Below are 24776 nucleotides of genomic sequence, written 5' to 3' on the forward strand. Positions count from 1 at the left end.
TAAGAGCTTTTCGAACATCAACAGTGCGTTAAACTGTTATAGACCGACTGTAGCTAGATCAAGATAGAAGTAGCTGACTAAGGATTTCTTTTATATAGATCTATAATATTTAAAAATAAAGCTTTCATTTAGACTATAATATACACTTCATTCTGATTTTTAAGAGGTGAGTGAATAGAGTATTTAGTAGGCCTACCCTAGATAACATGTTATATTTTTTTAAATATTAAAAGCAAGTCTATTTAGGACCTAGGCTACTTGTGTGCAATCGTGTATTGCCGGACTTAATATGAAAATTGAGCATCAACAACAACAACAAAATTAAATCGTATAAAAATATTCAATTAAAGAGAATATGAAAACATAAAAAATGTATGCACAAATTAACATAAACTAATTTAAGATGAACTACAATTATTTATATTTAATTTACTTTAAGTTGTTGGATTTATTATATTCAATAGAAGAAAGAGAAGAAAAAAAAGACCTACATATATTCTAAATATATTCTAATTCTCATTCATAGACTTTGGCGGTAATTTTTTTTTTTATAGTTGAACAATACACAAGCCTATATGGCTCCTCGAGTTGTTAAAATATAGATGCTACCCCCAAAAAATCTACTCTCTAATAGGTATAAAGCTTATAGTTTAAAATTAAAAGAAAAAAAATTAAGTGATATTTTCCTAGAGCATCTAAACAAACAGGCCCATGTATAAACATGTTTCAATGTTCTATCGTATCTCGATGAGTAACTTAATAATCTGAAGTAGGCCAAACTTTTTTTTTATAAAGCTCTTGTAATTTTTTCCTCGTGTATATAAAACACTAATCTGTTGTTTCAGCGATGGAGTCAAATCAAGAAACAAATTATGTTGAGAATATTTTCCCATATAAGGATCCATTCAAAGGAAACGTGATATACACAGGTAGGGACAGAGGCGTAGCTAGGAATTTTCCATCATTAGGGGGCCTGGGGGGTGGCTTGCCCTCTTTGGGGGCCTCTGCATTTTGTGCAATATTAATATTTAATGTAAAAACCCCCCACTCATTTGGGGGTCCCCTCTCAAGTGGGGAGATTATCAAATTCTCCCTCCTCCTCCCCCCACCCTAGCTACGCCACTGGGTAGGGAGCAACATATTTAGCCTATGTGAAATGAAACTGTTAATAATAATGGAGTGGGGGGGGGAGTATATAATCTTAAGTAATGTGGCCACCCATAGACAGTCTATGGGCCTTGCATATATTAATTACTAGCTTTGCTTTTACTCTGCTTTGATCGGGGTTTTTTTTCCGTTCTATTTTTGTTGTATTAAATTGTAAATGGCATTAATACAGTTTTAATAGTTAAAATCTATGTCAAGATGCAACATTGACCTAAATCTAGTTTAGTCTCTTTTTGTATAGGGGAACTTAACATATCCTAAGATCATTGCTATTTTATGTATATCATCTGACATCCTCAATGATGCAGAGGAAGGGGGCGTGGTGTTCAAGTTCACCCTCTCTAATGGGTAACTCACATACGTCGGGAAAGTGAAGGCGATTGGTCATTGTGTTGGCCACATGACACCCTTGTTGACCGTCGGAAATAGAAACAGATGAACTTTACATCACTTGTCCCAATTGATCGCAAGATCTGAAAGGGATAACTTTACTTTACTTTTTTTTTTTAATGATTCAGAGGCGGCCCTTGACAGTACGCGGGGGGTAGTTCAGCCGGAAGCTCTTGTTTAAACATAGGAAATTGTTTTAGAATGTTTTGGCTTAATATTGATTCAATAAATCATGTATTCTAAATGTTTACAAGAATCAGCTGTACATATGGAACACGAGTTATGTTGATAAAGCTCCGGACACGTTAATTTGTAGGCTTACACTGGTTACACATATCATTGAAAGCTACAATTTCTTACTGCCACGTCTGACCAAGCGTAAGGAAATGTAATTTTAAGCAGGCTACGTGTACTACTAGTCAAACGGAACCTCAATGCAGTGGACATATATATAGCTCCTCCTTCGTGATCGAAGATAAGCACATTTCTCATATCCTATGGACTCCAAGATGACTGTAAAGTCCAATCCTCGTTTTCAAAAGCCGGCCGCATACGTGGCATGGGTAGGTTTGGTCAGTCGAGCATCAATCTAGACTACTGAGAAGACATAGTACTAAACTATGTGGAGAGAGATGGTAACAAAGAAAGCTATGGACATAAAAACAACGTCCGCCTCCGTTCTAGAGGAAAAGCGAGCCAAACGAAAAAATGGCCTGCTCCTCAACCACCAAAGCGGATGTCACCTTAACCTACGTTGTTTGTAGACGGGAATGTCTCTTCTGATTGGGGACCTACGGTCACGTGTTAAATGGCGTGTCAAGATGAAACCTAGTCGTGCTAAGACGGAAGGTGTCAGACTAACGTGTACTATCTTAGCCGGAAATGTTATACCCATGTTAAAAGCAATTTTCGTTCATTACTTTCAGATAACCTAACCCTAACCCTAAGAACATTCTCGATATGTTTATCAATGAGTTAATTAATTAGCTAGCAGTGAATTTTGGGTGAAATATTAGCAGATAAATGTACAGCAGCTGGCCATTGCTTGGACAAAATAATTCCTATACAACCTCTGTCCCTCTGGGTTATTTTGTTTGAAGAAGAAACCTTTGCATGTAATATTGCCAGAGGGATAAGATAATCACTTTCTCGTCCTAACCACTTGTAATGTCTAACAAATAAAGTGGAGATATACAAGAATTACGTTTGATACGTGCGTGTTACTTAATGATTTTTTTTTGGGGTGGGGTGGGGAGGATAGAGGCATTAATGCTTAGATCTAAGATCTTTTACACCTGCATACAAAAGATATTGACCATAAAAACCTACGCGCTAAAGAATGCCAGTGGGTTACGGAGTCCTATGTGATACCCTAATCAAAGGATAGATTTGTAATGCCAAATTTTCGTGACACTATTGTCTCCAGTAAACATTTCAAAAAGTCACTAGACTTTCCAGTAACATACAATTTTACCGAATGCTTTAGCTTTACCTTCTATTTCTTTCTTTAATGGTAGGCCTACTCATAAAAAAAAATCATTTTAAAAAGGCCTATAAGCCCATACATTTGTACATAGCCTAGTACACTTAAATGACTGTAAATTATTCTTATGTAAATTCATGATTTTCCAATTCATATAAGTTAGTTAGTTCTTAAAAACTGAACGAAGCTGTCACCGTTTTTAAATGAAACCGCTCAGGGAAGATACTTATGAGTAGGTCTATCTCTCCGTGCCTATATAGCAGCTGTTTATAAGATCTGAAATAATCATCTTCATCTTAGCCAACTAAAACGTCAATAAATATTTAAAGAAAATATTGTTGTAAACCTGGTGGTGACACAGATGGGGGTAGTGCTGTGTGTTTTTAGCCTACCCAAATCCCCACAGTCCAGCGCAGGACGAGCGGTCAACCGAGACCAGTAACAGTACACGCCAGTTCGGCAAGGACCAGTGTCGTTAATATTACGCACGCAAGTCACGGCGAAAGCACTGGCGGATCCAGATGGGGGGGGGGGGTGGCGGGGGCGGTAGGGGCGATTGCCCCCCCCACTCGGCCGGACCCCCCCCCCCTCCTTTCGGGGAGGACCGACGAATTTTAGTATAGAATTCACACAATTTGTATACGAATTCATTACTGATGTTAATAATATATACTAATTATTTATATTTCAACCTATTTTTAGATTATTCGCCCCCCCCCCTCTAGTATGTTGGCCGATTTGGTGGGGTCGGGAGGGGGCGATGGTATCAATCCCGCCCCCCCCCACCCCATAAACTTTGGAGTGGGGGGGGGCGGTCCAATTTCTTTGTAGAAATCACAGCTTGCTAACAGAATTAATTAAATATCTATGTGATTAAAACTTGTTATTGATATTTTAACCGATCTTTGTATTATGTCGTTCCCTGTTTGCCGATTTATCTCTACTGCCCTTCCCACCTAAACCTTTTGAGGGGGGGGGGGGCGGTCCTACTTTAATGGAGAAATCATAGTTTGTGAACAAAATAAATTGAATTAATATATAGATTTATATTATGTCGCTCGCCTTCTGGTATCTTGGCCGTTTCGGTGAGGTTGGGGGGGGGGGGCGATTGCATGTATTGCCCTCCCCACTCTAGCCCTCTGAGTGGGGGGGGGGGCTCTCCTATTTTTATTGAGAATCATAGTTTGTGAACAAAATTAGTTGAATATCTATATAATATAAACTACGTATTGATATGTGACCCATTGTATATTATGTCGTGCCACACTCTAATCTCAAATTTTATCATTAGTAAAATTTAAATGAAAAAGGGTTGTACCAGGTGGGAGGGGCGATTCATGCAATCGCCATTCCCCCATCGGACAAACCAATACTTTTTCTCTTTGTCACTAATATAATTTATAGATACTATAAATTAAATTCTTATATCGAGTCGCCCCACCCCTATTCTTTAATGCCAAATGCAATCTTTAGCAGAAATTATTAAAGGAGCGAGGATTAATCGTTTTCACTCTACCGCCCCTCCCATTTCCAGACAGAGTTTATGTAATTTCATATGAATTTATCATAATTATTTTAAGAAAGACTTTGCATTCGAAAAGTTAGAATTCAAACGAAATTTTTCAGTTTAAGAGTCACGATTGAGATGAGTTCTAAACATTTCTACATGCTCGCCTTTTTCTAACCTTTACTCAATCTCATATTTTTCTAGTTGATTAAATTTGGGACTATAACTCACAATTTATACTTTGATTTTATTGAATATAATTTATCGAAAAAATTTTTTTCAGCGGAGATCCTCAAAGCCAAAATCTAAATATGTGGGGTATCTTATCTTTTCAAGGAACAGATCGGATTTTTTGCAATGTATTAAGGGCCTATAAATTCATATTCGAATATTTTTCAAGTACATTATTCAAAAGGTCCTTTTTTTAATAGTATGAATAATGAGCTTTAGGTCAGGAGAATACGTTTCTTCTGTGAAGTATGCAAGAAAACGCTTTTGGCGGCGGGGCTTCGCCCCGAACTCCATTGATGAATAATTAGCTGTAGATGTCAGGAGAATGCGTTTCTACAGTGAAGAATGCAAGAAAACGCATTTGGCGGCGGGGCTTCGCCCCGAACTCCATTGGTGAATAATGAGCTGTAAATGTCAGGAGAATATTTTTCTGCAGTGAAAAAAGAAAGAAAACGCTTTTGTCGTCGGGGCTTCGCCCCGAACCCCACTTGGGAACCTTATAGCACTGCCTCAGTTGTTTTCTTTTTCACCAAAGGTTGAGAAATGCTGCTTTTTTTTAAAATTCTATATATATACGCACGTTTATGCATAGGGTCAGGGTTTACTGGGCATTAGGGTTAGGGTTTGGAAAAAAATCGTCCCCCTCTCAAAAGTTCTGGATCCGCCAGTGGGCGAAAGTGATCAACTGGAGTGGTCAAGAAGGTTCGAGGCCAGTAGAGACACTATATAAGAGCGAGTGTGTCAGAATCAATTCACTTCATCTTACCTCGCAATGTGACCAGACGAGGCGAAGTTAGACAGACGGTGTGTGAAGCCAGGCGGAGCAAGGCTAGGTTTTGGACAGTTAGTGTGATGTTGTTGCCAACTGTACAGTATTTGTAATGTATTTGAAATTAAACTGTTACTGTTACTTTGGAGCCCTGCTGAGTTGTGAGGTTCTTTAAGTTCGTTGTGTCGTGTGGTGCAGTAAGAAGAAAGCCTGGATAGTAGGAGAGATCGTAACAATATATTTGAATATTTTATTTTCACAATGGTTAATACATTTATTTATTGACTTAATGTGGACACTTAAGACCAAGGGAAATATTTCTTTCAGTCTAATAACCGTAGATAAATTAAACAAATACATTATAGGTCATTGTGGGAGAAAACTGAATATAACATAAAGGGAGTTCATTGTATTAAATGATTATGTTTTGATTATGTTTCAGATGATCACAACAGACTTAAAGATTGTTACATCCTAGCCAAACCTCACGCCAGACTGCGGGGCAAAGTGGTGGGCAGGATTCGTACCCGGGACAATTGAGACGACAGCCCAGAGCGTATACCCCACGATTAGTCATCTCTGACATTTATATGAGTTATAATTATATAATTTATTAAATACTCAAATTCAAAATGCCTTTCAAATCGAAGAAACTACTACATAACTGACCAGTCATCTCTGAAATTTATACGAGTTGTAATAATAATTTATGAAATCTTAGAATTTCCAATACATCTCAAATCGAGGAAACCTCGTGATAAGAACAAGATCTACATTTGGAAGAATGATGACACCTTTTTTTAACACAGTGCCTAGAAACTCTGTCTGTCTGATAAAATGTCCACATTATTTCTGCCACATCTATTCTCACATTAACTTGAAACTTCGCACGGCTGTTCATTGACATAGAAAGACATGAATCAATAAATAAAAAGTGACCCATTAGACAATTAATAACTGGTAATAAATTATTTTGTTTCATAGCAACAAGGGAAACGAATATTTCAGTATTCACAGATATGGCTCAATTTGTTGGGTTTAGTCCTCTTAAATAATTGTTAACGCTATTTCTCCCTCACGCATTCTCAAGTTGATACTTTTAGCAATTATTTATTGTACCTAACAAAACATGAATCAATAAACAAAAAAACTAATTTAGTCAATTAATTTTGGGTATTTAACTTTTTTTTATATCGAAAAAGAGAAATAACTTGTTCATTATTGGTAGTTATAGTTATATGGGCGGAGTTCTTCCCATTTGTTGTATTTTTTTTAAATAATGATTTTTTAAAATAGTTACATGACAATATAAGAAACTTCTGGACCAATAGCACCATTGCAATTAAGTTGTAGACTTCGGTTGATAATATGAACATGCTTCTAATATCAGTCTTATGAAAAACAAAACCTAAGAAGTTAGTCATATGAAAATCTTTATTGCAAAATGTGAAGAACTTAACACAAAGTGGTACCCTTAGGTAATTAGTTAGTCACCCTGTCGTAAACTTAAAACGCATAAATAAAAGATTTCTGTCAAGCTCTCGTGTTTACAAGAGAGAAATTACAAGCAATAAATGGATTTCCTGCAATAGAATTTGTATTTATCACATGAGTTGATATGAAAGAAGTGGATAATTCTTTTCGATCATTTTGTTTTATTCTTGTAAAAATATCGAATTGGATCCTGCCTCTTTACAATAACTCTGCGTGCCAAATCTGACACGCGTGGCGCAGTAGATTGTCTACCCCTTGTTTAAGAGTAGGTCCTGGCACAGGGTTAAGTTTCGCATGACGGCCTCCAGACTAAACACAGGTCTTCGTGACATTACAGCATGTATTGATTATTTGATTGTACATGCGTGTCCTACTAATAGTTGCAAGCACCTGTACATTGTGTCTGAGACTATCCCCGACACATGTACACACCAACACGTACGAACTGGTACATTAGATAAGAAAAGGAAAGCGTCTTGTGTAATGAATAATTTATAACAACCCATACGTGTATGTGGGTATCTGTGTATGTGTATCATATCAATAAGTTCAACAGACTAGATGTTATAAGCAGTCTGAGAAAAGATATTGATGTCGAGATAGTGTGCAGACTACAAGTACACAGTAGTCTACGATACACGCTAAACCTTCTAATAATTTGTGTACTCGCTCTGTCAGACCTCGAATGATAAACATATCTTGATGAGTAAGTGCAGTAAAGAATTTTACATATCAACTTTATATACTCCGTTGTTTTGATCTGACTAGAAGTGACTTCAGAACGAGCACTATCTATTTGTTGTTGTTATTGTCCCAACACTAGTCTCCTATAATGTAATCCTATGAATAGAACTAACCGAGGAAGCCTAATTAAAGTCTATACTCTGACCACATCTGGTGGTGCTCTGACTCACGAAAACTGCACTAGCAGGATGATCATTTTGCATTGCATTGAAATAACTGACTTTCAGATGTTGGGGAAACTTTCATGCAGTGAAGAATCTCTTTCTTATTTATCAGCCAGCAATAAATGTGCTAGCCTAGCAGGTTATGGGTGGGAGCAGTCTCGAAACATCTCTCTTGGACCTGTACAGCTTAAAGGAACCACTTCAGAGTCATTTATTTTCTTTTCGTATTTTTCCGGAGACTAGAGAAGAGATATTTTGATTCCGATTTCGCAAAATGAAAAGAAATTATTTTGGCTAAGTCTTAGGAGTTCTGAAAAAAAAATAATCATAATATAGGCCTACTAATAATAATATAATTTTTAAAATATTATAATAATTATAATAATATAAGAATCATAATAATAATATGATATATAATAATAAATAAGAAGACGGAGAAGAATTATTGTCTTCGAGTCCCAACACTAATGAGTGGACCACGTAACCACACAGACGGTGACAGACCCAATAGCAACCACACGGACGGTGACAGACCCAATAGCAACCTGCATATTTTGTCTCATATGACAATGCCTTTGTCCGCCGGAAGTCCAAATTCTCTTTTCGCTGACTGCGGTTGTCTTAGGCAAGGTATTTTCTTTTCTCTAAGCAGCCATTTCTATTTTTTCTATGAGTGATAGGAAACTGATTTATGAGTTGGTCATTTTAAACATGTCAAATGGATTTGAGAAATACTTGGGAGAGAGATAGACGGACTATTTTTAAAACATAATAAAATTTAATATATATATATATATATATATATATATCACTGTCCACCAAGTAGTTCTAGCAGTAAAAAAAATATTAATGCATGAATTGTAATTCATTTTCAAATGATGTCATTGTGAAGTTCCGTCTACAAGAAAAGGTAACTCTCATTTTGGCAATCTCAGTTCCTGCTTTGTAAAACATACCATCTTAATTTGAAAATATTGTAGACATCGTTTTCTGATTGTAGTCTAAAATTTAAAAAGCATTCATAAATTAGAAGAAAAAAAATGAATAGATGTGAAAAAGAAGAATTCGCTCTTTATACCCCGAAAGGTTATGGCCTTGCAACACAATGTAAGATTTTAAAAAAACATCGTTAAAATATCTAATCGTAATGTTTACATAGTGTGCTATTGCGTTAGACATTTGTTAATATTTATTTATTCTGCAAACCATCCATACAACCATAATGCAGTCTCAGCTGCGATGGGCAGGACACGTCTGCAGAATGGAAGACCACCGCATCCCTAAACGACTCTTGTATGGCCAACTAAGCGAAGGAAAGCGCTCGCACGGTGGTCAAAGAAAGCGCTTCAAGGACACCCTCAAAAGCTTCTCTGAAGGCGTTCAGCATAGACCCAGGCACCTGGGAGACAGAGGCACATGACAGAGCATCATGGCGTCGCGCTGTGAAAACTGGCGCACAGGCTGCTGAGGAAAAGAGAACCACGCTGGCAGAAGAAAAACGACAGAGAAGAAAAGTAAGGCCAATGACATTAGCTCCAGCTGGAATAACCTGCCCAGTGTGCAGCCGAACATTCCGGGCTCACATAGGTCTCACCAGCCACATGAGGAGACATAAAACCCCAGTGCAAAGCCCTAAGCTCCCTGGATGACAAAGTGGTCATCATCGAACCACGATGGACGAACTATAATAATATGATAATTTATTCTGCCACGTCATCATGAAATTCCAAAGTGTCCACGAACGTATTTAGTAATGATGTGGCTGCGTGACAGTTCTCCACTAGCAGCGCACTCTGACAGGCAATAAGATACTTCTTATTTCGGTTCAGGGTCTCGATCATATATTGGAGGCTAGTTTGTCACCATCCCTTCGGCTGATATCACAATAGAGTATATTGTAATTGTAGTCATTTTTCATAGTCGCTTTCTATCTGCAAGAGTAGATTTTTTTTATCTTGATTTTTTTAGCTTTACAATCTTAATAATAATGGCAATGTCTTCGGAACTTAACAATACAATGTATCATTTTTAGTAATAGAATTATTGTATTTTTCCCGCAGGTCCTGACGGCATTCGAGACTACCGCCCGCACCTAGTGGAAGACACCCATGTCATTGGTATTGGAGAAACCTCACCTCTATTTAGTTCGGACACCAGTTATCTGTTTCGACCAGCTCCGGGCGCCACTTCTCAGAAACCACGATGTGCTTTGCCTGGGGAGATTGGCTGGGGCGTCCCTTGGCTGGTAGACTGGGCTCCACCCAGAACGGGACAGCAGATAGTGGTTAGTAGATAGTCTAGACCTTTTTTAAATAGGTCTTTGGGCGATCTAGATAGGTGTTTCAATAGCTTGTATTCTATTATCTTATGTCTATCGACGTTAAACTATATTAATCCATGATAGTCCTTAGTTGGTATATCTTGAAGCGAAATCGGGCATGGCCATCACGTGAATGAGTGAATTACTTGAGTTCCAAGCTATATATATAGCTAGCTCTCTATCCTAGAAAAAGCTTTGGTGTCTAATTCACGATACGTAGGACGTCTTTTGGTCCACGAGGACGAATGGGTAATTGCTTGGTAGGTAAACCTGATTGGTTGTTGTGATGTCCACATGACACCCTCGTAAACAGTTCACAGCTAAAACAGTTTACTTCACTTGCACCCCCTGATAGCTGAATTTTAAAAGAACAAAAAATTACTTCGATGAGACTTTTACACATTGGTTCTGAAATGAGTTTTGTTGATAAATACATACATTTTTCTTTTCTTTTAAGCTCGGGGATTTTCGACAATTAGCCGAAGACAAAAAGACGCATGAGTTTATTGGAGCTTGGTATGTTTTTATTGATAATTTATTCACATTAAAGAGGGAAGTAAAAAGAGACATATTCCAAAATGTAATTTAGGTCTACTAGGCTAATGTATAATGTTTTTTTTTAAAATCAACAACAGTTTTTTAGAGTATTAAACAACATTTAAATACATAGAAAAGAAATTATTACATGAAACTAAAAACTCGATGCGTGTGTATCCCAGGTTTCCTGGACCCAAAGAGATGGACCCCACTTTGCCTAGATCAGCTTCCTCTGGACGTCCGTGTCTTTCTTCTAAAAGCAAGCATTCAGCACTCGTCCTTGAAGAGGCACGGCGACAAACGGAGTCTGAAGACAGCTCATCGCACAGGTAAGTTCTGCTGTGTATACCCCCGCACACGCGTATACCCCGCACACGCGTATACCCCGCAAACATTACAAAATAAAAACAAAATCGAACACCTAGCACCTTTCTATACTCCGCAAAGCGTGACTTACCGTAATCTACCGATACCGATATTACTCGTTATGGTCAATTAAATATTCTCTGCCACATCGGTACTATTAGTTTCTCGAGCTGTCATCCTCTCTACATTGCTTTATGCCTCAGAAACGTGGACAGTATATGGAAAACATGCAAAAAAACATCTGCAGAGTGGAAGTACGCCGCACCCCTTAACGACTCCTGTATGGTCAATTAAGGGAAGGAAAGCGCTCACAAGGGACAAAGAAACGCTTTAGGGACACTCTCAAAGCTTCTCTGAAAGCGTTCAGCATTGACCCAGCCACCCTGGGAAACAGAAGCACGTGACAGAACATCATGGCGTCGCGCTGTGAAAACTGGCGCACAAATTGCTGAGGACAAGAGAACAGCGCTGGCAGAAGAAAAGCGTCAGAGAGACAAAAAAAGCAAGGCTAATGACACAAGCTCCAGCTGCAATAACCTGCCCAGGGTGTAGTGTGGCCAGTGTGTAGTGTGGCCAGTGTGTAGTGTGGCCAGGGTGTAGTGTGGCCAGTGTGTAGTGTGCCCAGGGTGTAGTGTGGCCAGTGTGTAGTGTGCCCAGGGTGTAGTGTGGCCAGTGTGTAGTGTGCCCAGGGTGTAGTGTGCCCAGGGTGTAGTGTGGCCAGTGTGTAGTGTGGCCAGTGTGTAGTGTGCCCAGTGTGTAGTGTGGCCAGGGTGTAGTGTGCCCAGGGTGTAGTGTGCCCAGTGTGTAGTGGGCTCACATAGGACTCACAAGACATGAGAAGGTACAAAACGCCAGTGCTAAGCCCTCATCTTCCTGGATGACAAAAGTTGTCATCATCAAACCACGATGGACGAACTATATTTGTTTTCTTGAGGTTTATAATGAGATGTTTATAAAGCTTTCCAATGTACATTTCACAAACACAAAACAAACTATAGGAACTATAGACCCATCAGTGTGTCCAGAGTTTATTTTATACTATGTTTATAGGCTCATGATATATTATACTTTTTTAAGTAATGCGAACATGTAGATACATTTTCTAAGAAGACTAATAAAATTTAAAATCTTTAAAAAAATCATATTTAAAATATAAATGGCCCTTTGATTATTTGTTTGAAAAAGCGGTTATTCTAGCATTATTTCCGTTACTTTGAGCTTTAAAAATGCATATTCTAAGGTATCAACAGTGCAATTAGCCTGCTACTCTTCCGCTAAAAAAATTCAAAAACCAAATCTGCTTTTCACTTTAGTCCAGCGACTGGTAGAAAATGGTAAAATGCTTTAGTTTTTGTATTGGCGGGGGAAGGGAAAACACAAAATTCCTTTTGGCTACGCTCATGAAATTTGCAAACTGTAGTTTGCTTACGTTGGCTGCACTGGGGCAGTAAGTAAACTTTCCCTTTCAGACAATGAGGTCTGAGGCAAGTGATGGTTTGAAGACCATCCCTCCCGGCTACGCCCATGTGTTATATTATAGGTGTAAGCCTAATTCTCTACAAAATATATAAAGTTTGATAAGGCATCGAAAACTGGATGTATGCATTCGTAGAATTACACAATGTATTCTATTTATACATGTATGTAGTCTGAAAACTATAAACAATACAATAGCAGCCTAATGAGTTCGAAGCTTTTTGGTATTACTTGTAGATTACAGACGTTTCTTCAAAAAATAAGATTGTTTGTCCTACGCATTTCATGTGTCAATCTAGTCATGCATATTGATCTGTGACTTAAAATATGATAAATCATTGGTTTTACTGACTGACTCAGGCAACCCATTCCATTAAAAGATAAGAGAAAGCAGAAAAGTTAGAGAGGCATTTACTTAATGTGAAAAGCTCTTGCTTCCTCCTAGTACATTCTCAAAAAAAGCGATTTGTATATGAATATACCATGACCCATTATTTAAAATATAAATCTCCTTTCATTAAATATCGGATGTGACAGCGCTATATAAATTTTTGTAATAATTTTGATCATTAATGACTTCATACTAAGCATAAGTTTGCCATTAATTATAATAGTAAAAATTGATTTAGATCTAGATTTATTTTTTAATTAATTTTTTTTTTGTGTAAGTCATAAGTGTAGTATTTTTAGATCTGTTATTAAAAATAAACAACAAGAAACTTACTTTTTCTTTTCAAATCGCAGAAAGTAAAACTTTGTACCCATATTGAGCTGTGCATAAGTTGGGTGGTTTGCAATTTCGCGGCTGTGTGTATGTGTTAAAGTTAATTTCTATTAAGTATTGTTAAAGAGCTAATTGTCTTTTTGCTGAGTTTTATCAATGTTTTCTAACTTAACCTCTCTCATCCCTCGTTTTGGTTACATTTCATGGAACCATTAAAAGACGGGGGAGGGAAGGAAAAAAATGGGAGTACCATCAAAGGCCCATGCCGACCAGCAAAATTATCAGGCCAAACACAACCTCGAAGACATCAAAGCAGTCCATGCCGCTCGTGCATAGCAGAAAGTACGGTCTAACGCAGCGGTTCTCAACCTTTTATGCTCGGCGACCCTCCTCCCCGACACACACATACAGCAATAGAAGAGTAGACAATAACAATCCATATTTTGGATCGTCAATCGCCCCCCAAGGGGGTCGCGATCCACAGGATGAGAACCCCTGGTCTAACTTTTTGCAAATGATAATACGTACAGTGAATAGTGTTTTTTTTTTTTTTTTTGTTGATATTCTTGTTGAATTTCAAACTTCAAATTTCAAGTTAATTGTAATAAGAATTAAAAACAACAAGAAAACGTATTCGGACCTTTGTGTCTTGCTGCTGTCACTTTTTTTTTTAAGTTGTCTGCATTGAATTTTTTTTTTCTTTGGTCGCGACCAGTCCGGCCTATTTGGTACCGGCCCACCTGGCATTTGCCCGTTTGCCCATATAGCGACGTCCCATTTGGATCTCGTAAACTAGAAAAGATAATGAAAATCCGACATGATGATATTTTTAGACCTATCAAAGTTCTGATGCAACGGCTACTTTTTTTTCTTTTCTGAAAGCGAAAAAATGTAGTTTTTCAACTGTACTATGGAAGCAGTTTTTTCATAAAAACACAGCATTTGTCCATCTAGTCACTAGTAACAGTAACAGACTTGGAAGACTATTTAGTAAGGAAGACGAATATTTGCTATAGCTGAAACTCATTTATGAAAACTATGTGAGATATTTATTTATACAAATGTATTACAATGTCAGGTAGAGACTGTCACTACAAACATAGTTAACTTAAATAAAGAAATTTTTAAATATTTTTTGAAGCTTTCAATAAGAGATTGACCCTTTACAAAACAGTTATATCAATTAGATAATCATTATATGACATCAGTTAGGTCAGGTTCACACTTCACTTTACCTATCCCTTGGTCTGCTGGACCGTTGGGGCACCACACAAGATCTGTTAACTTTCTTTCTCCATTCTTCTGTCATTTGCCTTTGATAGAATTTAATTCTTATATTCTTTCTGAAAATATTGAAACCTGCCTTTTTACCTGCTTGGGTGAACCACTTCGGGGGCAGATTTTGTTTGTGTTTTCACACAAACTGTCTTTTTAACCTTGTTTTTAGTAATTTATTGTTTTAAAGAGTCGTTTAAATAGTGTTTTTTAAAGTGATTGATTGTTTCAAAGAGTGGTTACTTTGGTAATTATTTGTTTTAAAAAATGGTTATTTTAGTGATTGTTCGTTTTAAAGAGTAGTTACTTTAGTGACTATTTAACTAATTGTTTTAAAGAGTGGCTCTTTTAGTGATTGTTTGTTAAAGAGTGATTATTTTGGTGGTTGGTTGTTGAACAGTTGGTTATTTTATTGGAAGAGGTGAGTTGACCAACTAGTTAGTTACTCTCTAGGCCTCCGACCACTAGGCTTAGGAAATGATTGTTTTATACAATAATTATTCGCTATTATTCAAATACATTGACAGAATTAACATCGATGGTAAGATGTTTCTTTTGTTTCTGTGTTATCATTTTAATTTTAGTTCCTTCTGGATCTATTCATTATGTTGTCAAAGTTTTTTTTACACACATTTATAAGTAATATTTTGTACATTTGTTTATATGCTTAATTTATAGACACCAGTTAGATGTTTTATAGAACAGTTGAGGTTTATGTTCAATGATAATTTACTTCTAACATTTAGATCTAGCCTACTTGAAAACATTCACATATATAGCCTACAAAAAAAAATTTAAAAAAATATGGCGTTATCATGGTTTCCGTGGATTCCCAAGATTAAGGAATTGTATCACGTGGCTTTGCTAACCCAGTCGTGGCTATGGGCGGATCTAGAACTTTGGAGTGTTTGTTTTTTTTCCAAACCCTAACCCTATCGCCCAGTAGACCCTGACCCTATTCATAAACGTGCGTACAGCATATATATATATATATGTACAGCGTAAACATGGCCTAGATTTATAAGATACAGTATTTTTATAGAGTTGGGCAATTTTTTTTTTTAGGGCTGCAATACATACACTACGGTCTAAGTTAGTACCCAAGGAACATTTCTGCCAAGTTTTATCAAGATTGATGAAACGGTTTTGATTTCTATGCGGGAACATACATACATACATACATACGCCTTACTTTCTACTTTATGTATTAGATTATCATAAATGCTTATGGATCAAATTTAATATTAAAGAAATGTCCTTTTATTTCTTTTTTTTTTTTATTTACATTGCTCCTAATTAGATTTTTTTATAAGAAAGATTTCAAAGTACTTATTAAGTTTAGATCTAGTTCTAATTTTCTAATGTCACAATGTGTTTATTTATTGTCTCTTTTAGGACAAGTGTTTACTAAAAACTGGGCTTCAACAGATTTCCGGTATCCGCAGATTGACAGCCTGCGCATGCGCACATTCGAATCCATCCAGCCTCGAGTTTTTCAAAAATACTGTTAATTAAGAAGTCATCGCTGTTTAATTTTAAAGTTTTCTTGTGACTTAGTGAACACTATCTGCTTCAAAGTTTTCTTGTGACTTAGTGAACACTATCTGCTTCAAAGAGTGTGCTTTTGTTCTTATGGATAATGTTTTCTCATTGTAATTGTATTTCAACAGATGACTAAAAGCACGAGTTCCATTGGTCTCTCTAAGGTCACGTGATCTACTTGATGGGATTTCTTAGTTATGAACTAGTTGCACCTTGAGCATTGTTTTAGTTGTTTTTTTCCTACTTATTCAAGAATATACATCTATTCTAAGAATGACCTACTAATTTTGAAATACACTTCTAGTCTTAGAACTATCTTTAAGCAAAACAAAACAGGAAATAAGTGAAATACCCATTAAAGTCCATTGACTAATTCCAGTATCATCAGCAAAAGGGCTTTTCATGCTGAACTTAAACTAGTCAAGGCAAAGTTTATAAAGTGATTAATACTTGTTATTTAAAGTTTGTGGTAATATAACAGGTCCCTTTGACTCCAATAAAAATGTCATAGGCCTATTAAATAACTTATGAATGAAAAAAAAGTTTTATTGAAAGAAAAAAAAAACATATAATATGCCTTTGATTTTTTTTATTTTTTTTTGTTTCACTATTTCTTGTATTTATGCTTAAAAATGTGTTGTCTGAATAAGACAGAAAACTTAACGCCAGTCAATGGACCTATTCACAAATAAACCAGCTAAGAATTACAGAAAATATGTTATCTACACATCGTGATATATATATATATATATATCTAGAGAGAGAGAAAGAGAGCAATGGCATACCTATAATAGTTGATGCATTTTCGGAAGCAGTTTCCCTAAACGAAATAAAACATAATAATGTTTGGTTACAAAACAACGTGTATTTCAGACTTCAACATTTCTCAAACTTTTACTTGTGACACAGCCATACATGCTAAGCTGCAAGAATACATTATACTGGCGTCTACAGCGCAAAATTAATCGTAATAATGGGTTGTACGTGTCGATTCTTATGTGTGAAGAGCATTGAAATCACATGTAGATAATGTAATGGGCTTCATCCTTCTAACGCCATAATGCGTTAAATTCGTTTTGTAGTTTTTATGAAATGTATCAATAGTTGGCCTTGTATCTTCCTTCGAAGCGTATGTTCTCGTAGGGATTGTAATGTCATCAATCTTAAGAAAGTGAATTGATTTAGTCAGTCAATTTTATTGTGCCCTCCTTCGGGATGAACGGAAGGTGCTCGAGGCCGATACATCGGGCTGACGGGACACGGTCTTTTAACACTCAGGCCGTTTAATCGGGATCTCAGGTTCAATAAAATATAATTACTGTGGGAAAGCTTGATGCCCTCACCACCTGATGTCAAGTGCGGCCCGCTCTAACGGCACATCGCTAGGTATGCTTCTGTCAAGACTCGATTCTCCCCGTCTCGTTACTACTTCATTTTACCTCACTTTAATATATATGTACAGTAGTATTACATTGTCTCTTTTCGTCTAGTCATGATTCTCTCTCTTGGTGCGTGCAATTACGTCGTCTGCATAATTATTAGAGTTCTTTGAATGTATATAAATTTAACTAATGACAATAATGTTACAACATCAATGACCACATAATGAATACTCATAAACTCAAACTCTCTAATTAAAACTATTATTTCATATTCTAAGTAGGGCATCGATGGCCACTTTAAAATTATGTAATAAATGAAATAATTGATTGATAAACGAATTGATAACTGTAGACATACGTTAGTAATAACCTAAAATAATAACATAAGACAAGTGGCTTCAATACAAAATACTAATAAAACTATTGTATCTCTTAACATAATAAACGATAAAGACAAAATCAACAACACAGCAATTAGTCACCCACGTCAATAAGATCACCACGGCTAATCCCTCCTCCATGCACTTTGTAGGCTGACGAACTCCATCTGCCCCTAGATGAATGGCCTTTGTAGGCTGACGAACTCCATCTGACCCTATATGAATGGCCTTTGTAGGCTGACGAACTCCATCTGACCCTAGATGAATGGCCTTTGTAGGCTGACGAACTCCATCTGACCCTAGATGAATGGCCTTTGTAGGCTGACGAACTCCATCTGCCCCTAGATGAATGGCCTTTGTAGGCTGACGAACTCCATCTGACCCTAGATGAATGGCCTTTGTAGGCTGACGAACTCCATCTGCCCCTAAATGAATGGCCTTTGTAGGCTGACGAACTCCATCTGCCCCTAGATGAATGGCCTTTGTAGGCTGACGAACTCCATCTGCCCCTAGATGAATGGCTTTGTAGGCTGACGAACTCCATCTGCCCCTAGATGAATGGCCTTTGTAGGCTGACGAACTCCATCTGCCCCTAGATGAATGGCCTTTGTAGGCTGACGAACTCCATCTGCCCCTAGATGAATGGCCTTTGTAGGCTGACGAACTCCATCTGCCCCTAGATGAATGGCATTTGTAGGCTGACGAACTCCATCTGCCCCTAGATGAATGGCCTTTGTAGGCTGACGAACTCCATCTGCCCCTAGATGAATGGCCTTTGTAGGCTGACGAACTCCATCTGCCCCTAGATGAATGGCCTTTGTAGGCTGACGAACTCCATCTGCCCCTAGATGAATGGCCTTTGTAGGCTGACGAACTCCATCTGCCCCTAGATGAATGGCCTTTGTAGGCTGACGAACTCCATCTGCCCCTAGATGAATGGCCTTTGTAGGCTGACGAACTCCATCAGACCGAAGCTTCACGGCTTTATGGAGAGCCATTGTCATCTAGATGAATGGCCTTTGTAGGCTGACGAACTCCATCAGCCCGAAGCTTCACGGCTTTATGGAGAGCCATTGTCATCTAATAATTAGACAGATGCACAAATATAATATTCAAACATAGCACATAAATAAATGGTTAGTATTCGAGATATATATATTAAAAAGTATTGTTAAAATGTTTTTTATTTTAGAGAAAATCTTTTTTAAAAAGCTTCAAGATTTATTATTATAAGTCTACAATAACTGATAACGCTAATTGACATTAGTGAAAATTAGGTGCACACTCTTATAATAAACTAGCAGTGGCGTCCTAGGGTGGGTGTCTCGTGGTGAGTTCAGGTCATGGTGTTACCCCCTTCCCCGGAAATGTCCCGTTGGTTTGTTCTTTTGTTGAGCTAATGACCTACATCCATTGATGGTTACACAACTGGTAAATGATAACATGTATTAAAATGTAAGATTATTAAAATTATGAACAGTCTTTAATATTAACATGTTTTCTAGAGTATATTAGAACTTAAAGAGTTTTTCATAGTAATTGCTTTACATTGTACAGTTAAGTTTGTAACGACCAAAGACATTAAAAGAAATGAAACTTGAGAAGAAAATTAACATTTTAAAGAGTAATGAAACGCTCTTTTAGATTTCAAGTTTCACAAACTTATCAATAACTTCATCGAAGTCAATATCGTTTACAATTTCGGTTTTCAATAAACATAATTCCATATATTAAAGTCGTGTCTGTTCTTCTGTCGATCTCAAATAGTTTGAAACTTCAATTTTGAAAAGCCTCTTTCACGCAGATGTTAAGGAACATTTGATATCTTAGAGATAGAATTGGCATAGCATTTGAAATATGTTGTTAAAAATCTGTCCACTTTTTTAAGTTATGCAAGGTGAACTTTTGGTACATGTCGATGTCTTTTCATCGATTACTGAAATAAGACTTTTTCGTTAAAATGTTTCAAATGTATCTTCTACCACATTAATTATATCTTACTAGTCGACCGGCGGCGTAGCATACGCGCTATTTTGCAGGGCCGGCGTTAGGCCACTGCAACCTATTCGACTTCATTGGGCCCTGCACTTTTATAGAACCCGCACTTTCATAGGACCGCGCTAATTCAAGGTGCATAAATTATTAAATTAAACTATATTATAACTTAAAACAGATTTCACTAAAGAAGAATTACTTGAGGTCAACAATTGTCAAAGATAGATCGAAACATTTGGTAATTCTTGCTATTGAGCGTGATTTATGTAGGTGTGACGAGATGTTAATTAGTTAATATTTGGCTTGTTTATTTATGTCTAGGGGAAATTTTATTAATTTTATCCCGCTCACACATAAGATTTTGTACAGGCACACCGCAACTAACAGTAAGAACAGACCAATATTATAAGTTCATAAATAAGAATAATTTAATGAATGAAAGTTTACAAAGGAAAGTGATCAAATAAAATTATAATTAAGAAAATAAAAGAAGTAAAGATGCTAATATCTAAAATAACTGCTCATCATGGATTGCTAATTATTGAGTGATTGGAGGAGAAGAATGTTCCTATGTCTGCTACTTATTTTTCTTAGCTGCTAGCTCCTGGGTCGTCTTCTGGCGGTCGTAGGACTGGCCCTCAGAAGGATGAGTCATCCGGCTCTGTCTTAGGACGTCGGCTCGGGATATCCCTATGCTGTAGGCAAACTGGCTCTATAGGCGAGGCCGCTGCCTGTTTAGCAATAGAGATGGTTGGTGCTGCAAACTAAGTTGTAGTGGGACGATCTCTCAGCTGTGATCTCTAGCTCGTAGAGAGCCGTGCTAACTCAACACCAGTTTATCTTCTGCTGCGAAGGGTGCTCTAGTCTGTCGGCATTAGGCAATAACTATTGGGCAGTGGACAGTTTGGGCCGGGTACTGGGCAGATGATACTGGGCAGTATAGGGCACTGTGGACACTGGGCAATATGTTAGGGCCAAGGACAGTAGGCAATGCCTTCTTGCTAACAGGTATGTAATTGGGGGGGGGGGTGTATCTGGTGTGGTCTGCCTCGGTTACAGCTTTCTATGGAGATCTGGTAGTTGTAGCAATCGTGTGTAGTAACCTGGGGTAGCAATCAGGGGTAGCAATCAGGGGTAGCAACCAGGGGTAGCAACCAGGCTGGGGATAAGACAGACAATTAGGAACCTCCTAAAGACATTGAGTAGGGATTCCCATATGCCTTGCAATCATTCAGATGTAGGCATTGGTATCAATCCCAATAAGGCATTTAAGACAATCATGTATAAAACTTTAAAGTACGTATATAACTCAATAACAAAGGATATAAGTAAGATAACCACAATTAATGGGCTATAATACAATGTAGGATGATACTAGTCAAGATTCATCCATTAAATTTGATTACGACGATAAGTAATCAGTTACAGTAAAATGGGGAATGAGCATATTATATACTAAAGGATAAGATGAAAATAAAACATTAGGGATATGGCTACAGTAATAAGGGTTTGATATAATTAATCAAAATTACATTCATCCAAAGGAACTATAAGTTCACAAGGGTGGGAGACATAATAACATGCATGAGGGATATACAATAGAAATGTGAAATAACTAATTTCACATGGGCTCTGTAAGTTTAGAGCACTGTGATCTAAGTTCTTAGACAGTACTTAGATTCACGAAAGGTTATTGTTTACATCCATCATTAAAATACAGGAATGGATGAAACATAACAAATTAAATATAATAACTATAGTTTCAAATGTAGACAACCATAGCGGCATTAATAATACTATATGAAGATATAGTATCGACATAAAATAGTACAATGTACATACATAGTAAAGTCATAATGTAATGACGGGGAACGTGGTTGTGTACTAATGTGTACTCACACATTCCTATAAGATAAAATGAGTATAGTAAAATGTTTACACTTACCCGTTTGTCCCTAATGAAATCTCACAACTAAACTTCCTAACAGAGGAGACTGCATGAATCCTAGCGGGCCTAATTTGGAATGCTTTGGTCTCTCTATATATATAGATGGGACTTTTCGTTTAACGGGTGGGGAAGAAAGCTAGCTGATTTTCTCACATGTATCGATGTACCGGAGATGTCAGGCGTCAGGTCAGATTTATGGTCAATATTCGTAGCCTACCGTGAGAGTAAAGTCTTAAGCGAATATGTATCTGTCCAGCCCGAGTGCAATGCTATTCTTAGAGCGATGTGTATCCTGCGGGGGGGGGGGGGGGGGGTAGGTGTGAAAAGTTATTAGGCCGCGGCGTGTAGCGCGGGTGCAGCGATGTCCAGCGGTCAATAATTAAAAGTTAGCCCTCGAGAGGCTAGTTAATGTTTTACGTCGAGATTCGTCCCGTGAGAAACGGTGCGAGGGGAGATAAATCCTACGAGAAATTAGTTATGGGTGGACAAGAAAATAATTGTTTTATTGTTGAAAATTAAAGTTTCTCACGGTTTGCTGGGAAAAACTAAAATGAACTTATGTATGCAAGTTTCGTATCGTCACAGTAGGAAACAGAATTATTATGATACTAGTCGACCGGCAGAGTAGCATACGCTGCTATTTTGCAGGGCCGGCCATAGGCCACAGCAACCTATCCGACCGCAGTGGGCCCCACACTTTCATATGACCCGCGCTAATTCTATGTGTACATTATTAAATTAAACCATTTTATAACTTATAACAGGTTTCTCGAGGTCGCCTGATTTACCAGGAGCTCCTGGAAATCTCCTGAAATCGCAAAATATATGAAAAAGTCATGGAAATCTCCGGAAATTATTAAAACTCATACTAATCTCATGAAATATATAGACAAAAATTGTCATTTTGGGGTGTCATTCAATATGGAAAACGCCAATCCTACACAATTGTTAAGTCCGGCCCTGCTATTTAGTGACCTGTAAATATGCATAGTATATTACTTGTTCTCTTTCCATGACTTCTTGGTCACAATGGTTAAGTCCGGCGCTGCTATTTAGTGTTTGTAAAATGTTTGCTTGTAAAATGTTTTACATGTTTCGGATGTTCCTTCAGAGTTGCCGATAGTTTACCTCCAAGTCCAAACCTCCCGCAGGTCGAAGGGGGATGGGACAGTCCAGCGCGCAAACTGCACGACCATGCAGCCATCCGTAGCGAAGGGTGAAAAAATACTTGTTTCCACCCCCCCCCCCCTCTCTTTTTCCTGAGCCGTGCTCTCTGTCGCCTCGATAGTTCCTACAGAGTAGATGACTTGTTCTCTCACTCCCTTCCTGAGCTGTGCTCTCTGTCACCTCGATAGTTCCTACAGAGTAGATGACTTGTTCTCTCACTCCCTTCCTGAGCCGTGCTCTCTGTCACCTCGATAGTTCCTACAGAGTAGATGACTTGTTCTCTCACTCCCTCTTTTTTACGTGATGTAGAAATATAAAAAAAAAGAGTGATCTTTCTTGGTTACAACGGTCCGGCCCTGCTATTTTGTGAATACTTGTTCTCCCCCCCCCCCCTCTTGTTTTTTCGTGGGGTGACTATCCGCAGAAGTAAGAGAGTGATCTTTCCTTTACTTCTTGCTGTTAAGCGAAGAAGAGAATTATATATATCTAGATAGTCTTGAGATGAAAACAGTTTTACTTGACATCCACTATACGTTGTACTGACATTTCCACGGTCCTAGCCTGGTGGGTTATATCAACGTTCACTTTTATAGACTTGCTTAAACCATGTCACATCGACCCGTTGACCTAACAGCTGAGTTTTCAACCTTGGAAACCTGCTTCGCTCAGAGGAAGGCAAGCGAGGTTTTAGGGCTGGCCGAATATGGGCTTAAATTTGAGATTTGTTATATCATCTCGGAAAAAGGTAACATTTCCAAAACAACAAATAGCCTATTTGAAAATAAAGTTTGGGAAGAAAAAAACATGAGGACTTTATGTTCATTTTAGTAAGCTGCTGAATGAACCAGAAGATATCTTATACATCTTTTTTTTTTTGGGGGGGGGGGGGGGGAGGGGGAGTGGGTGAAGGGGGTTTGCGTCATTTAATATCATCTAGGAAGGTTAACAAGGGAAAACATTATGAATCACCAGTCGAATAGATAGTAGGCCTACTCTGGTTTAGAGGTCAACTAGTCAGGGGTTCCCTTTTGATAAACTATGTTTTTCTTCTGCAAGTTACTACTTGGCCTAATGCTAACATGAAATCTTTCGAACCGAACAAGAAAATCTTTCCATATTAAAATATATTTAAGTAAATAAAACTAAACAGTCTTACAAACACACACAAAATGAATACGTTGAAATTAATAATAAATACGATATCAACATAAAGGAACACAACAAATTTTAAGATGCCACAAAGTTTACACAAAAATAAATATAATTAGCCTTTCACTTCTACAGAGGTCGCACCGTTTAAGAAATGTAAAGAGTGTCATTTATAGCAGGATAAGCTATAAATAACTCGCTTTATTGGTGCATCCCAGGGGCGGACTGGCTATATGGGCAAATGCCCGGTGGGCCGGTACCAGATGGGCCGGTCTGGTCGCGACGAAAGAAAAAAAAATTCAATGCAGACAACTTAAACAAAAAAAGTGACAGCAGCAAGACAGCAGCAAGACACAAAGGCCCGAACACGTTTTCTTGTTGTTGTTTTTTTTTAAATTATTATTACAATTAATTTTGTTTGAAATTCAACAAGAATATAATTTTAAGAATTACACTATACACTGTACATATTATCATTTGTAAAACGTTAGACCGTACTTTCTTCTATGCACGAGCGGCATGGCCTTCAACACTACTTTGATGTCTTCGAGACTGTGTTTGGCCTG

At 37.6% G+C, this 24776-nt stretch overlaps 1 protein-coding gene across 4 annotated transcripts; it reads left to right on the forward strand.

The window, feature by feature from the left end:
- The first annotated feature begins 6 nt into the window (after positions 1-6).
- LOC106071435 (uncharacterized protein C4orf45 homolog) lies at positions 7-16761 on the forward strand. Of its 4 annotated transcripts, XM_013231536.2 has the most exons (7): positions 7-166; positions 846-929; positions 10010-10233; positions 10727-10785; positions 10989-11135; positions 15175-15188; positions 16043-16761. In XM_013231536.2, exons 2-7 carry the CDS (start codon positions 848-850, stop codon positions 16156-16158), a joined length of 642 nt encoding a protein of 213 aa, XP_013086990.1. In that variant the 5' UTR covers positions 7-166; positions 846-847; the 3' UTR covers positions 16159-16761. The 4 variants fall into 4 exon arrangements, with proteins under 4 accessions (XP_013086990.1, XP_013086994.1, XP_013086993.1 ...); XM_013231540.2 differs by lacking the exon at positions 15175-15188 and having other exon boundaries at positions 10-166; XM_013231539.2 differs by lacking the exons at positions 7-166; positions 846-929 and adding an exon at positions 6812-7747.
- Positions 16762-24776: the final 8015 nt, after the last annotated feature.

This window comes from Biomphalaria glabrata, chromosome 2, assembly GCF_947242115.1.
Source record: "Biomphalaria glabrata chromosome 2, xgBioGlab47.1, whole genome shotgun sequence".
Taxonomy (NCBI): domain Eukaryota; kingdom Metazoa; phylum Mollusca; class Gastropoda; family Planorbidae; genus Biomphalaria; species Biomphalaria glabrata.